We start from the raw sequence: 17767 nt of genomic DNA, 5'->3' as shown, positions 1-17767 counted from the left end.
AAATCTTTAGATTATGCTTGACTAAAAGGAAGTAAATAGTGTTGTAAACATAAATAATGATTCTACAATTTATTGAAACGTAGGTGACTAAGGTTGTGGAAAGTAGATTCAGAAAAGTTGAGTCGTTTCTACTGGATAGATAAAAACATAATTATCTAAATTTCAAGGCTGGAGAATAGATTATTTTTTTTTTCATTGCCACTTATCTTCTTCTGATAATTGCCTTCAGCATATTTGCATTTTAAAAAGGCCTCTATGGCCTTTAGTGGTTTCTATTAATTCCATATATTTTCTAATCAATAACTAGGCAATGAAGCTCTTAAGTATCGAATTTACTCTAAACCTAAAACTAAAATTTATTTACCGCATAACTTAAGTACTCCTCACTGAATAAGTAATTTGTTAGAGGCAGTATAGGACTCCAATGGGAGTCTTGGCCGAAAAAAAAAAAAATTGTTAGAATTTTCACTCATAAAAAATTTATATCTTTCGTTTCCGAAATTATAAATGCAATGAAGCCTATGAACCAATCGGAAAGTGCTTCCCAAAGATAGTAGAAGAACTGAAAAAATCAAATACAGATACAAATGCTGACAAAAGATTTTTTTTTGTCATTTCAAAAACGGAAGAAGAAATTCCTATTCAACTGTGCTATATCGCGGCTGATAGGGGTTCCAGGACTACATTTTATTTATTTATCTATATATTTAAATTATGTGTCTTTTTATTATGACTTTAATTTATTAGAAGTTTATTACTTTGTATTTTATCCAAGAACTAGGTACCATGCTAGATGTAATTGTACGAAATTAATTATTGGGTATCTTTTCCAACGTTATTATGTTTAACAATTTATTAAGCTACGGTAAAGAGTTAGTATGCAGGGATTCTAAATTATGAAGTGAACCTGTTTTGCATTATGCTATATTTACAATATAAGTATTGTTATTATTTAATATTCTATGAATTGAGGATACCAGCTGAGATATCTTATAGTCATCAATATTCCAAATTTTATCAATTTTGCAATGCGAAATACAACCTTATCATTTTACTTAGCAGTTCTTCGCTTCGTTGGGGTCTATGGTCCATGTCTTTGGATCGTCCTCCGATGCCTTGGGTGTTCTTTCCTTGTCGTTCTGTACTGTCCATCTTCAGAGTCCTTCTTCTTACTGCCTTGTACTCCTGAGTCTCTGTCTGTTCTGCTCCTGGACCTCCCTGTGTGTCTCCCTTCGGGTGTCCTTTTTCCTCCTCTCCTTTTTTTTCCTTTCCCTTTGGCTGATCTAGTTTGGCGCGTTGTCTGGGACCCACCCTACTTAACAGGCGGCTCCGCGCTTTGATGTCCAAGATATTTTATAGCCCGTTTTAAAGTAGGTACTCATCGCGATCAATTGTTTGGTTGGGATTACCTATCTGATCCCTAGGGTTGGATCTCCCAGGTGGCCCAGTCACCAGGTGTCTACTTCCATTGCCGTTATGCTACCTGCCTGTCAATGAGAAGGCGAACGCGGACAATAGAATTCATAACTATTTAAAATTCAACTTAACTTCACTTCTCCTGCTGATATTTTCAATACATAGCGCTTAAAAAATAATCACACTGAAAACAAAACGTCCAACAATGTAACTTACCTGGATGTAAAGTTTGATAGGCATTTGAAATTTTTGGAGCTCAACAATAAGAAAATGAAATGTGGGATACTAAAAGACTAGAATTAAAGAAATGGACTAAATCAATTGCTTACAGCCTCCAGTTCAGCTCCAACTCCAGCTTTCATCCATATTTATTATATAGTGTCCCACTGCCCTCACACAATGAAAGATTTGCAGGAAATCTTTTACTATTTCAAAATTTTATTTCATAATAATGAGTTTTTTTCTTTGGGTTATATATCTTTCATTCATTTGTTATCAATTCCATGACGTTTCGGACTCACCATTCTTTTTCAAATCAATATCTAAAAATAACACCGTGAACATTTTGTATTTATATAAAAAACATTGTTTGTAATTAAAAACTATAATTGAAATCACCATATAGATTATATACTATACTATCGCATTAATCAGAATATTATTATATATCAATTTTTCCATCTAACAGTTTGCTTTTTAATTCTTGTTAATAATTAAGAGACAGCAAAAAAAATAATCACGCAAAATACTTATCATTAAACTACTTTTTATTGTTTTTTTTTCAACCCGGCAAAAGTGAACCGCAGCCACTGAGGGACTGTTGTATGCAGTCCTTTCCTCTGTTTAAAACATACTAGATGCCTCTGGAAATCTGGATATCGTAAACGGATCAACCATCTCGCAAAGTTTAGCATCTGAGATGCGATCTTTCTCAAAGGTAAGGAATCGTATCCTGGCTAGTGCATCACATGTATGAGGTACGCGTTCTCATCATCCTTTCTGTATAACCTGCAGATTGGTGACTCTGTCAGACTCATTTTTGAGAAATGCTTCAGTTGACAGTGTCCTTTATATAGTCAAGTCATCCATCTTAAAGTGCTCCTGTCCATATTAAGAAGTGTGTTACTTATTTTCCTGCGAAAGCCTTTCAGAAACATCTTTGACTACTCTAGTATTCTGGTGTGTGTGCAAGGTTAATTTATTAATAATATTAATTCGTAACTAATTAATTAGTAAATTAATTTTATAATTTTTGAATCTCCTTGAATGATATCGATTAAAGCTCGTGTTGTATTGACAGTACTTATAAGAGGGTTACCAAAGTGAAGCCTCCGGGACAAAGGAGAGCATGATTCACTCTGGAGGGGGAAACATTGACCAGCCAGGATATGTCCTTCATTTTTAAAAAAGTAATCATCATTGAGTGGATTCAATCGAATAGCCAAGTTTTTAAATTAATTAATTTTATACAAATGATGGTTACATGAAAATATAATTAAGATTAAAAAAGAAAATATCGGATTTACTAACACAACAGTTAATTGATAAGTATTTTGCGTGTTTTTTTGCTATCTCTTAATTATTAACAAGAACTAAAAGCAAACTGTTAGATATAAAAATTAATATATAATAATATTCTGATTAATGAGACAGTATACTATATAATTTATATGATGATTTCAATTATAGTAATGTGCTTTTAATTTAAAAAAAAATCTTATATTTATAATAATAGTGTATATTGAATATTGTTGAAATTTTTAATAATTTTATATTGATTTAAATATGGACGGTGAGTCCGAAACGTCATGTAATTGATAACTTAACAATGACAGAAGTTTTAATTCCTTGAAATTGTTAAATTTATAGATTTAACCCTTAGTAAAAACAGTTTATTCAGAAATAATTTTTTTTTTAATTCTGGGAGAGCAGTGCACCAGTAATAAGATTACTTTATTTTCATTATAGTAGTTGTTAATTAAATTATTAATTGTATATCCATTAATATACTTGAGATCAATTCACATTGCACTTCCTAGATATGATTGTATAGCCTCCATAACGCCCTAATAGTCTAAACTGTAATAATTACACTTCACTTATGTCTATCATTTTTATGTGTTATTTTGGCACCGACCAATAGATGTCGTCATCTGGTCGGACAATATAGGATGTAATTTTTTAAATGAAAAACAAACCTCTCAAAAAATTGATTAGTAGTGTGAAATTACTTAATGTATTTATTTATTTTCAATGAAAGAAACCCGTAATTCTTCTTACTGGGATAACTCACGTAAAAGCAAGATATAAGAATTCAAATATTTAATATTGGACTGAATAATAATTGGATAATTCGTACGAAACGTCGTCCTAAATATTAATCTAAAGAAAGGAAGAAATATGAGTTTTTTTTTCATTGAAAATAAATAAATAAAAGAAATGTATCCTTTAAGCCAAAGATTAATTACTATAAATTAATTAATATTTAAATTATTTAACCTTTTTAATGAATGTTTATTAAGGAAAATCTATTTTAGAGGATGAATTTGAAAATACATACGAAAAGAGTTGAAGTCTGGTTGATGTTGATGTCCCTCCGGCACTCAGTAGGGAACTGCTTACCGGTTTAGAAGGGGGGACCTTGTCCGCGATTGTAGCAAGACCAAAGTATTCAATTTTATGTATTAATTACGAAATACATTACATTGCTTACTTACGATTTATTAATTTTCTATCCTATTTTAATTAATTTTTTGTCACTCCCACAGTAACCCAATGAAAGTGCGGTTTATTGAATTTATACACAGGCAATTGCTTGAAGCATGTTTCTGTGAGCATATTGCTCAGGGGCATTAACCCAACTCTTCACGAAAATAAAAAAAAATACAGTCTTTTCAAAATAAAGTCCTAAGAATCGCAGTTAATGCTCCTTGGTTCATGAGAAATAGCCGATTGCGACAGTTAAAGAAGCAGTGACCTACAACCTGGGAAACCCAACCTCAACCCGAAGACTGAAGCCCAGACTGCTGCAGGACATTCTGTTATAAATTTTAGAAAATATAAAATCATATAGTCACACTAACTCTATTTTTACTTTTTATTATTACTCATTTTTTTTTTCTATTTTCCTCTTTCGGCCCATTTTCAAATTAACTTGTTTCTTTTTATTATTAGAGGGCAATTGTTTGTTTTATTTAAGTGTTCCAATATCATTATTTTTTATTATTAATTTTACTTTCCTCTTTTACTAAGAAGCATTACTCTTATATATTTATTTTATTATGTTTCTCAAAGTAGTATCCTTGGTCCCATCCTCTACACCGTCTATACAGCTGACATTCCAACTAATCCTAACACTATCCTCACCACGAATGCCGATGAAACATGTCTGCTCGCAGTTATTAATAACCCATTAATTTTATCCCAAACTCTCCAAACCTTTATCACAGCCCTCGAAGAATGGTGTCGTAATTAGAGGATTAAGACAAATTCCAACAAATCCTATCAAATAACCTTTACCCTTCGTCGTAAACCTACCAACTGCCCTACAGTTTCGTTTAATAATGTTACTCTTACCCGTGTCGAACAGATCCACTACCTTGGACTACATTTAGACAAACGATTAACCTGGAATCTTCACACAATACTGAAAAGACAGGAAACTGACGTCGATTTCGACTATTACAGTACTTACTAGAAAAACGTTCTAAACTTCCAACACATTACAAAAGACTGAACTACATGACTGTAATAAGGCCAATCTGGACATATGGAGTTGAGCTTTGGGGCTCCACAAAATTCCTCTCGTATTCAATCCTTACAATCCAAAATCCTTCGTAAAAGCCTCATTGCTCCTTACTTTGTTACAAATAAAATCATACATAAAGACCTTAATGTTCCCTATGTAACCGATCTAGTAGGAACCAGATATCACTCCTTTCATTATAAACTCCCTAACCACTCAAACCCCCTAGTGTCTAACCTTGCATCCTCTTCTATTCCTGACAAACCTCCGAGGCGCCTGAAAAGAAGATGGCCACGAGACCAGCTAATGTAAAATGTCATTAGAGTGCTACCATTGGGTAGTTGCTCCACACGCCTGTAACACTCCATTTTAACTAAGCCATATTTACTAAATGTATTATGTAATATACAGTTGTAAATTTTAACAGTTATTTAAAAAAAAAAATTATTATTTTTTTTCTTCTTTTAATAATAACATTGTATGTAGGTGTCTTTTGTACGAGAGTATACTCCCCCATAATCAACTGTTAAAAAAATACTTGAGGTCAGTCCTATCCTGTATATTATTGGCAAATAGTGAGTACATTCTTCAAAAATATGTCTAATCGTAAGAATGGACTGACAATATTTGCACGTTACACGTTACGGTTATAGTTATATTATATTGGAGTGAATATATTCAATATTTCTTTTATTTACATCTACTTTTAAGGTCCGAACTTTTATTTTTATGCTTTGTATAAAATTGTCTTGATCTTTTTAAACCAAATATCGACATTTCGATGAAAAAATATCGTTATACTTTTTCTAATCATCGACATCGCTATTCTCATACATGTTAAATATCGAAATAAATAAGAAATTATCAAAATAAAATATCGAAAAAAACATTTTTTTAGCTTTTCATAAAATGTTATAGTTCCCTTTCATAAAATATCGGAATATCGCTATCAAATAATAAATAATAAAAGATCGAATTGATGTTAAATTATTTAAACAATATATCGATCCTTTTATAATATAATATCAGAATATTGCTGCTAATGTTAGAAATCAATAATATTAAAAATGTCAAATATCGAAATTAATATGAAATTATCAACATTAAATATCGAAATACTATTTCTAAGCTTGAATTAAGATTGAATTGAAGATTAAAGAAGGCATTTGGAGGAGGACGGTGGACCCTTGAGGTGGATATATTCATGATGATCACAGAAACGAAAAAACCGAGACAGTCTAGTGGGCAATATGCCGCAGAACTCCTGGCACGCTATGACAGAATTTAAGATAAAGTCAGCGAGATGATGGATACATTCCAAGTACAGGGTCGGATGCAATTCCTATCCATGGTACTGAAGATTCAGTTCGCAAAAGAACTGGGGAAGAAGGAGGGAATGCCTTGAGACCGCTCGTTTGTGGGATGTGCTCAAGATCTCATAGAGGTGGAGGCCTGAATGGAAGTAGAAGAGCCAGGGTGGACCCGGATAGAATACCAACGGCCCAGAAACATACCCAACCCTTGGAGGAGGAGATAACACGTAGAGGGTAGAACAGTGAGAGCTAGCAATCAAGAAAATAGAAGAAGCCTAGCTGAACCCTGAAACAATAGTCGGCGGGAAGACCGCAAGTGTCACGGTTATGGAAATTTTGGGCATTTAGTGGCGCATTGCCCGCGCACGAGGTGCTTTGAATGCGGGAATAAGGGACACAGAACCAAACAGTGCCCATATGTACCGAGGAAGAGATGTGGGCCGGGGCGAACCAATGGAGATCAACGCCCAACAAATACGAAGAAGCTACTACCGGTTGAGTAGATCTTCAGATGAATCTACGGAAGCATCAGGAGCATTCATTGCTCAAACAACTTCTTGTTTTGGCCTACCTCTTTGGCGCAGCCCTTCTGGAATATACATGTATGTGTATATATAAGTTACAGTCAGCGAGTACTTCGATGTCAGCTGATCAAGTGTATATATAAAGATGTGCTGAACCCTATAAAGGCAGTATGTTACAGAAGTTCAAGCGTGTTAGCTATTACCCCTTCTTTTTTTTGACAATTTGCTTTCGCCGATATTTAACTTTTATTTATATATATTTTGAGTTTACGAGTAGTTATTCGTAAACTGGCAGTTATATTCAGAGTACAGGTATTGTTGATCGTAATCCTATGACACCCCCTGTCAACAATGGCAGAATTTATATATATATAGGATTATGTCAAATAAATCAGTATATAAAGTTATCTCGTTTGTCTCGTGTGTTTACTAGTACCTTTCCTCTCTCTTTTTTTTTAAGTCTTTTCTTTCGGCTGAACATATCTGGTGCCAAAAACCGGGATCTTTAGACAGTTTATAATACGTAGGTACGGAAACTTGTTTTTTTTTTCTCTATCTCTCTCAGTCGTTCCTATTTCCATTTTCCGTTCACTCTTATTTTCTTTTTTCACTTCTGACAATAGTTGATAGTAAATAACAATATTTTGAGAGCAGCGGTTCTGACAGTGCCAAAGAATCCTCCTGCAGCTACAATGGTAGAATCACAACAGAATCAGGGGCTTCCACCACTGCCGAGTACGACCTTGACGGCAGCACATACGAACACGTTAGAATGGATTAAAATTCACACCGCTTCGTCTCAGGATCTGAGGAAGGCTGTCTCAGATTTAAACACCGGGGTTCACCGGGGAGACGGGTGAGCTAAATCATTTTATAAAAGAAGGAGATCACCTGATGGTACGGATAGAGGCCAAAGTGGGGGAGAACTTGCTAGACAGGGAAGATGCGAACTTATTAAGATCCGCAGTGATGTGCAGGATTCAAAGAAGCATTCTGAACCAAATCCAAACCGACGAAGAGACGCCGTGGGACCTGGTGAAGGACTGAAAAAGGCGTTCAGTGGTGGCCGATGAACGCCCGAAGAAGACATTTTTCAGATGTTCCGAGAAGAGAAGAGGACCAAGCAGAGTAATGGACAGTTTGCGGGAGTTTTTCTCGATCGGAGTTCAACAGAAGCTTCCACTGTTGAACTTCGATCATGGCATTCCTCTCCACAATATTAAAGGTGCAATTAGCCAGAGAAAGCGAAAAACGATAAGAGTTCAAACCTTCGTGAACTGTGGGTGGGAAATGATTGACGCCAGTGCGAGAGAGGAGGAGATGAGAATGGATGTTGAAGAGACCGGATGGAAACGGGTCTCATACAGTCTGCCAAGAGTGGACAAACCTTCCGGAGAAAAAAGGATTTCAGGGATCGTTGGCGAGAAAGGAATGGGAATGGAGAGAGACGATCGAACCAGGCTAGTAGACCAAGGAATGGGGGCAGGAAAGAAGACCGAAGATGCCGTGGGTGCGGAAGAACCGGAAACTTAGTGGCCCACTGCCCGCGCACAAAATGCTTCGAGTGCGGGAACAAGGGACATATTGCGAGGCAGTGCCCGTATCAGTATAGGCGAAGGGATACGAACAGAGGCGAGCCTATAGAAGTGAACGCACAGGGAGTAAGGAGAAGAGGGATGATGCCATTTGGGTTGAAGAATGCTCCCATCACCTTCCAAAGATTTATGGACGAGTTCCTCAGAGGGCTTAATGAAAACTTGTGCCAAGTATACATAGATGACCTGTTGGTCTTCAGTAAATCAGAACAGGAACACGAGGCACATTTGAAGACTTTATTTGAAAGGGTTCGACAAGTTGGACTTAGACTGTCCAAAGAAAAATCATGTAGGAATATTGGGTTTTACTGCTCAGCAAATCCTGAAAAAATAAATTTATTTAAAGCTCGATTATCTAGGTTAGATAGCACTTATGACAAATTTCAGGGGTGTCTTAAAGAAGCAAAATCTTTAGCAAAAATTTTGGAAGATGAATCTATCTCGCGATTTGTCCTTTTTCGATCCGAGACTAGAAATCTGTATTACGAGGCTTTGTCCTTTGGGATCGCTGGGGAAACAAGCGCCGCCAGTCGATCAGTGATCAAAAATAGTAATCAGTTGGAATTTGAACCGCGCATTAAATTACCAACCATAAATCTACCCACATTCAACGGACAAATTTCCGATTGGGTTTCGTTCAAAGACACTTTTATTTCATTAATTCATAGTAATGTAAACTTGAGTGAAATACAAAAATTTCATTACCTCAAGTCCGCTTTAAAGGGTACAGCGCTACAATCTATAGCGGCTATTCTGACAACTTCTGATGGTTATGAAGCCTGGGCAGCTCTGGTACAGAAGTATGACAATAAACGAATTCATGCCACTAATTATTTAATTAATATCTTCGGGTTCAAACCTATAACGAAACTTGAACCCCGATCATTAGAACATTTTGCTGAGGTCGTGTTAGAGAGTGCGACAGCTTTTAGAAATATGAATCTTAAGGACCCTTCCAGATTCATATTATTGACGTTCTGTCTGAGATTATTAGATGTTAAATCACGTGAGCGTTTTGAAACTGAATTTGGTTCTGTAGCGGACATACTAACCTTTGAAGATTTTTCCAATTTTATCCAACGTCAATGCATACAATTGCAAACCGACAACCTAACTTCGAATTTCGGTTTAAATGTGTAATATCCACCGCCCCACAGGTTTCAAAATATTACGAAAAGGGTCTTAATGGCCACTGATGTCCATAACATATAATAGTTGTCCTTTGTGCCGAGAAAGACACCGCTTGTATAGGTGCCCACGCTTTCGCTCAATGGAACCTAAACAACGGTTTGATAAAATTCGACCGCTAAATTTATGTTATAACTGTTTAATGCCCAGTCATTATGCTAATAGATGCCCTAGCTCTAGCTCTTGCAATCAATGTAAAAGGCGACATCATTCGTTGCATTTTTCAACATCTACGACGAATGACGGGGGTAGGAAAGTTCCTAACACTTCTTCTTCCTCCCGGAATAATAATGTATTAGAACCAGATCCTTCCTCAGACAATATGCCAGGTTCTGACAAAATAACTAGGGACGCAAAGGGTTCAGTTTTGTCATCCCTATCCGAGTCCAGTGTCTCAGTCCTGACCGTTAGGTACCGCAATAGCTAGAATTGAGGACTGTAATGGGCAATACTTGCCTATAAGGATTTTGATTGACTGTGGATCACAGCGATCGTTTATAACCTCAGCCTGCGGTCAAAGTTTAGATTTAGAGCAGAGTGTTAACATGGTTTCGGAGATAACCCAATAAAAGGTGGGAATTTTCAGTCGCGTTGCACCTTAGTGCCCCAGCACTCATTTCATCCTCGTCTTAAAACAAATGCTGTGATCATTTCAAAGATAACTGATAAGATACCATCTTGTCCAATCCCTAATGCGGTGTACAAACATTTTGTACAGTATGACTTGGCTGATAAAACATTTGGAAAACCGGGTCCCATTGATTTTCTATTGGGTGCCGATTTATTCGGATAAATTCTATTGGGCGAGTGTATAAGTCGGGAGGGTTGCCCTGATGCTCTAAAAACCATATTTGGTTGGGTAATCATAGGAACATTAACCCAAAGCATAGATTCAAAGGAGAAAAATGTTTCACTAATGACCTCCTGTCAATTGCCACTTGCAAATGAGCTCAATGACTCAATAGAGAAATTTTGGGAGATTTAAACAGTTCCCCAAGTAGTAAAAATTGATCCACAAAATGTCTTAGCAGAAGAACATTTTCGTACCACTCATTCAAGGGATACAAATGGCCGATATATTGTCCGGTTACCTTTTAAAGATTCAATTCCTCCGAATCTTGGCAATTATTACAATCCCGCCTTGAATAGTTTTCTAAAATTGGAACATCGTTTAAATAAATCGCCGGAACTGAAAGAAAGTTATTGCAATATAATTAGAGATTATTTGGAAGCCAATTATGTATCACCTGCCATTGCTCCATCTAGATATTTATTTCCACACCATTGTGTAATTAAAGACAATTCACATTCTAAAATCCGAATAGTCTTTGATGCTCCATTCTCTGCTGAACTTAGTTCCTTGAATGACCATCTCGTGATTGGTCCTAAGCTGCAATTAGATATAAGGCATGTACTCCTTAATTTTCGTCGATACCCATATGTCATGGCGTCATACTGTATATTGTATATTGACATATATATGTCAAATGTACCTTCAAATACTTATGAACCCAGACGATGTACCCTATCAACATTTTTTATTCCGATTTGATGCATCTGAACCTATCATGGAATATCAATTAAACCGTGCTACTTTTGAGCTATCTTGTTCTCCATTTTTAGCTATAAGGAAAATTCATCTGTTGATACTTGATAAAGGATCCTCCTATCCAAAACCATCTGTCGTCCTGATAAATAGCATATACCTGGATAATACCCTAACTGGAGCGAATACTTTTAATGAAGCCCACGAACTCAGATGGGGTGGGTCCACTTTGAAAAAATGGACGAGTAATACTCCAAACCTGTTAATTTCATTCAGTAACGGTCAACAAGCAGATTATAAATTTTCGGAGCGAAATAAACCATAGGTCAAAGAATTGGGGATACCGTGGGATCCTGGGATACAGTGGGACTGCCTAACATATCATATCCGAAATTTAAATTAATTTTGTCCTAAAGTGGATCATATTTTCTGTTTGTCGAAGTTGTAATCTTCTTTGGTATCTTACACCAGTCCCTTTAAACAAACTCTTAGTTGCAACAGCTATGAAGAGGATTTGTTAAGTGAGTATAGTCCTTTTCCATTGATAATAAGGTTATAGGGAATCCTTCAATTCTCTGTTACTCCTCGAAAACACATCCATGCTGCAATAATGGGACTCACTTATGGATCAGGAATCGGATATGTAACCACAATCTATTAAATATTTCAGTATGAAAAGAGCTTATAGAAACAGATTTAGCTATACAAAAACTCAATTAGGATAATCAAAGACAATACCCATGCTAATAAGTGGGGTTGTGTGCTGCCCTCTTGCTAGCACAAACTAGGTAATTTGTTTTAATGGAAATGGAAACTTAAAACGTCACTGTTCACAGACAGCGAGGGATTCTCAGGGTGGGCGGTCCAGGGTTCCAGGCCTTTAATTCATTAATAACTTATCTAAATAGTATTTTATTGAATGAATCAAATGTCTCTATATTGTAATGGATATTCTGAGAGAATTTTAGAAATATTTCGTTACTAGGTAGTCAAGTCGCAATTAAAAATAGCGAAGGGGGATTTTGTTAGACCTATCGCAAAATTGCTTTCCTCAGAGTAGTCAATGCAGAAAACTGTAAATTAAACCTTAAATTGATTTAATGACAAAAATTGGTGGGCGGTATGTTAACACCATAATATAATTACCTTATAAATAATTGTAAATAGTATTTTTAGTATTTAGTTTTATAGTTTTAGTTATATAGTTTTATTAGTATTTAATTTAGTTACATTTATTTTTATTTGTATTGTTTTATTTAGATTTAGTTATTTGAAAAGAAAAATGTGTAAAATTATATTTGTTTGTAATAATGAGTAATAGAGACAGTTGCTAGGGGTGATTATTGTTGCGTCACCTAGCTACGGACCGACCATCTTAGCTTTTTAGTGCAGTTGCGACTAATTAGTGGCCCTGATAGCGTCCTCAGCAGCCCTGTCTGCGTTTGTTTGATAATAGTTTGGACATTTTTAGTGAGTCATTACAGTTCGGAACCAGACCTTTTCTGCGTTTCTGGCCCTTGAGTGCAATATGAGTTGTTGCTAATCAATCGGCTCGTATAATTAATAAAAACGACTAGACCCTGTCTGCCCTCAATGAGTGCCAGTGTAGCCATCTTAGCTTTTGGGACATCGACTGTTTGTAAGCCATTGCACCAACTTTGGACCAGTTTGAGAGTTGCAGCGGAGTATTTAGCAATGGAACTTCTACCTGCACATCTCGACAAGCAGAATATCTTCCTCTGACCTATCGGAGTGGATTAACCGTCGACCAGTATTTATTTTACATATTATTTGTTTATTTGTAAATTAGTTTATTTTATTTTAATTTTCATAATTTCATAATTTATCTGACTATTTTGTTTTTATCTGAAAGGCCTTTTATTTTTACTTGTATGTTTTATTTATGTTAGTTTTTAGTTTTGTTTTTTTTACCATGTTTAAATTGAACCAAATAAATGTTTAATCTGAGCCAGTTTGTTTTTGTTCATTTTTAAAGCCTTCCAACAAAAAGACGTAGTCGATTTGAGGTGGCTTTAACATCGTTTTCGACTTGAAGGCAAAATCATTACGTTTTTATATATATGTATATATATAGTTGACCGTAAAAATTAATGTATAGGAAGATGGTCAGGGTTGCGGTATCTTTTTACCCCTGATGAAGCCCTACAAAGTGGGGCGAAACGTCGGAAAATAAATAGTTGTAAACTATTTTTGTTTCTCCTTTAACCGCAACCCTGACCATCTTCCTTTACATTACGTTTTTAGTTTTTTTAAGTAGTCTTTTAGAATACATATAACCTCTAATGAACTTACAATTTGATTCTTGCATTATACTTACATGGAAGTGATCTTCACAAAAATGTAATCTATTATTTAAATTCTTCAATAATTTTGAATCCCTTCTAGCTATTTTTAACCAAATGTTTCTAGTTTCGACATCTTTTGGCACTTGGATATACAACTTTAGTGAAGACTTTGTAGTGTTATTTTTGTAATTAGGTACTGAAAAAGTACTCATAATTCCATAATAATTAATAGATAAACACTCATAACTCATAATATATAATTTCATATATAACAAAGATGACTTAAAAAATTAAATAAATTAAAATAACACTCGCAGTGAGTAAGATAAGCCAAGCGGGTGTTAATGTCGAAATGAAGTCATGCCAAAACAATAGTGGTGACTGGCCTTTTTGTGGTGGTGGTGGTTACAAATTAAATTTTAATGGGTAGTTTGAGACTAAATAACGATTTTATAAAATAAATACATAAAAAGCCATGGTTATAATCATTATCTAATAAGCAATATAAGACACTTTCCAAAAAAACGTATTGCAGTTCCAACTGGTTCACCTCCTTCACACTTTTTTCTAGATCACCTTGGCTTCTTTTAAATGGCACTATAATTAGATTAATTAATAAACAAGTTTTTGTTATATGAGGTGCATAATGACAAACGTTGTATCTATACTAATCTATACTCGATGTCTGGATTTGTATTTTGTCCAGTTTTTAAGAAATACCTAAAGTCTAAAAATACCAATACCAAAACGTAGATCATTAAAAAAACAAATTCTCTGTTAGCGCTCCTTATGGTACTATTTACACGTAGCAATTGTCTTCCAGGTTATTTCAGGCATATGGAGTGGTTATGCTAAAGATTACCAACCCAGTCGAGATCCAGACAGGAAAATCGAAATTCATTACCCAACACAGTACAAAATTTAATATATTTACTTAACATTCCAACCCATAGCTTTAGGCTCCATTGATATTATCATTAGGAATAATTTTATTTTAGCAAAGTTGTATATCCAAAGATGAGTAGAACCAACAAGATAACGCTGTATTAAACCCTTATTTGACCTATTCTAATTTATGCTAGTGTGACGTAGGCGCTTAACAAATCTGCTGCAGAAAAAATGCAGTTATTTCATTCCAATTTTTGATAATTAATGAAAACTGTGTATAATTACTAGTCAAACTTGAGAAGTATGGCAAGTATACGTAGGGGGAATAAAAAATGGTGGCTGTTTCAAAACTTTAATAAAAATTAATTTTTCACTCTGAGCTCTATATCTTTAAAACTTTAAAATATAATTGATTATCATTTAAAGTAGAGTAAATTTACTCAAATATGAGCCCCAACAGAGCTACGTTCTATAGTTTCCGAAATATACGTCTTAAAAAGCAACATTTCATTAAAAATTCACTGAAAAATCAGTTGCTAGTAAATTAATTTTGGGGAATCTATATCTCAGAAGCCATACGACGTTCAGATGTCTGCCAGGACTCAAATTAAAGCTAATGTACTATAAAGTAGTTTATATCATTTATGTTCGCAGGAGGAGTACATTTCATGATATTTATCAAAATAAAAGCATAAATGCAAAGAAATCAACCTTTCCTGAATTTATTTTGACAAACATGAAAACTACTTGCGAACATTAGTGTTCTAAACTTGTTTATGTTACTCCCTCTTTTACCTTAGCTTCCTCGCAACGGTAAGATGGATCATTTCTCTCACTAGTACACTCCTAACGTGACATCTTTTTTTTCTCATTTGAAAATTTTGCTCACCTGGACACCTACTGCGTTTCTTATTATAAGATCTTGCCTCGTAAGAAGATCTTAGATCTTTTATGAAATCTGGATTCTTCAGCTCCTGATGGAACAGCTAGAATTTACAATTTCAGTTTAAAATTGCATTGAAAGTAATCCGTAAAGATTTTTGACATCATTACTCCATATCCCTATTCTGTTTTGAAGTTGAAGATATTACCATATAATATTGATAATAATAATATAGAAATGATCAATTCATGAATCTGAAAAATAATTGTAACATTGTTTCTGTAACATAAATGAATATTGGAATTTTCCATTCATTGTAAAGTACAAATTCTTGGGAGAATTTTTTTTTCTTTCTTTTAAATAATAAAAAATATTACTACCTCCAAGAACCCGGGTTTGAATCCGGCTGAACAGATACTTATTTTCTGTTACACTGTAGCTGTGAGTTAACCCTGGATTATGGAGGATGTCCAGGATGTCCTCTCCTGATGTCCACCCAGCCTCATGAAGTGGTTACCCTTGATTGGGGAAAAATCTAGCGGTTGTGCGTGAGCTTTAAAAAATCACCACTGTTGTTCTGAAAACAGTGCTTCCATATCAAGCACTGGACCCATGACTATCATCGGAGGTAGGGATTCACATTATTATTATAATTATTATTAAACCAAACTTAATAATTATTCAATTTTAAAACAGTAGTAGGTAGGTGTATATCTTTCAATATTATTTTTGAGTTATTTAGTTAGAAAACACATAGTCAAAATTAAATGCTATATTAACGAAATTATTTTACATTTTATTAAATATTTATTGTATATAAAGAGGTTAAGAAGTATTTTTTGGCTTCTTTTGCTGTCGTGACCTTTTGGCAGGTACCATGTCGATATATACCCTAATACAACCAACCAAAGTATTGTTGATCCTACCGGAGATATCTGCCCTGTACTTGCCGTATGGGAAGGTCGGCATAGATGAAGATGCTTTGATCTTATCCATATCTATGTCATTTGCTTCGTACGTTCCCTGCAACGACAAAACATATGTATATTTTTCAATATACGAAAGAAGTATTCTGAGATACAGTCTAAATCATCCAATTAACGTAAAGCGAAACCTTAATTAGGCTTTGTAAAGATGTATGTTCCATCTAGAATGGTGTAAGTCACATTTTAAACTACTCTGATTTGAAGAAAATCTAGAAAGGCTTAACCATTAAAATCAAAAGAGTTTGCCATAAGATATTGAAGTTGTAGGCCCTTCTCGATTCTTGACAGACTTGAGGAAAATTGTTGAAAATGTAACTTACACCACTTTGGCATTAGTGAATGCATTCATATATGAGTGCATAGTCACAAGCCACAAAGCTTGTAGATCGAAACGTCAACAACCCATAAATAGTTAAAACTACACTTATTCTTCTCGGCCACAGCTCTATCTTCTTTTAATTCAAATGTGGTCAATCATTTACATATAATATTATTGGTGCATTCACATCCAACACAACAGCCCTCATATAGACCTACATTGTGATTTAAACATTAACAAATTTTTGAAAACTAGTTTTGTTCTTTTTTACTGCATCCCTGCCAATCTCTTTCAAATTTACATTATGTAAATCATCTATTTTTAATAAAACATTTGTCATTAACCCTATGACCTTTAGTGAAAGTTCAGATTCCTATTTTCAAGGGTAAGATACTATTGGTAATTGGAACTCACCGGTGGAACGGGGCATTCACTATGTATAGCTTTCATTATAGCATCATATAAGACCGGCATCATTTGCTTCATAGAAGTACAGAATTTCTGGAACTCCATCTGAATGTAGTGAGGTCTCCATCCCCCGTTACCAAAGTTGGCAAGATCCAATTCGACCTGTAACGAATAAAAAAAAAGTGTAATTTTTACTCAAAAATGAGAAAAAATATTTTTCTTTCATTTTAAGTGAATTCTTAAGATATAGATAAAGTATATCGGAGTTGGTTGCTGAGATCTCACAGAAGACCTCAATAATGCGTGCTCAATAATTTTCCCCAGTTACCAGTGTAAGGAGATAGGTAGGTAAGACATTAAGGAATAATAAAGGCGAGGTTAGATAAGTGCTGGCCGTAAGAGTGGCAATCTTTCTCTAGACCATGCGGGAACACCAGTCTCCTGTACGCATGGTATAATAACTCCAAAACTACTTGCAAACCAAGTATCCTGGTAGACCCAAAGGGCCTTAGCAGAAATCCTCTTAAGCCTGTCAGTATGAGGATCATAATACTCCCAGTAAACCCTAACGCTAAGAAGCTCAATAATGGTATATTTAATAGGGCTCGTCCAAGAGGTCTCTATAAATTACTTTTATATATAATATATTG

The 17767-nt window shown here is 34.8% G+C and overlaps 1 protein-coding gene across 1 annotated transcript in view; it reads right to left on the bottom strand.

The window, feature by feature from the left end:
• Positions 1-16161: 16161 nt before the first annotated feature.
• The window catches only part of LOC106682459 (uncharacterized), a 9957-nt gene continuing 8351 nt past the window's right edge, over positions 16162-17767 (bottom strand). The window contains exons 3-4 of the mRNA XM_067046035.1: positions 17124-17279; positions 16162-16427 (exon numbers count right to left, since the gene is read on the bottom strand). Coding sequence (XP_066902136.1) covers positions 16230-16427; positions 17124-17279 — 354 coding nt within the window. The 3' untranslated portion in view covers positions 16162-16229. The remainder of the gene's footprint in view (positions 16428-17123; positions 17280-17767) is intronic.

The sequence above is a fragment of the Halyomorpha halys genome, unplaced genomic scaffold (genome assembly GCF_000696795.3).
Source record: "Halyomorpha halys isolate HHAL.00 unplaced genomic scaffold, Hhal_1.1 Scaffold24.1, whole genome shotgun sequence".
In the NCBI taxonomy this organism is placed as follows: Eukaryota; Metazoa; Arthropoda; class Insecta; order Hemiptera; family Pentatomidae; genus Halyomorpha; species Halyomorpha halys.
The sequence above is the reverse complement of the archived record's forward strand: the minus strand, read 5'-3'. Positions and strand labels throughout refer to the sequence as shown.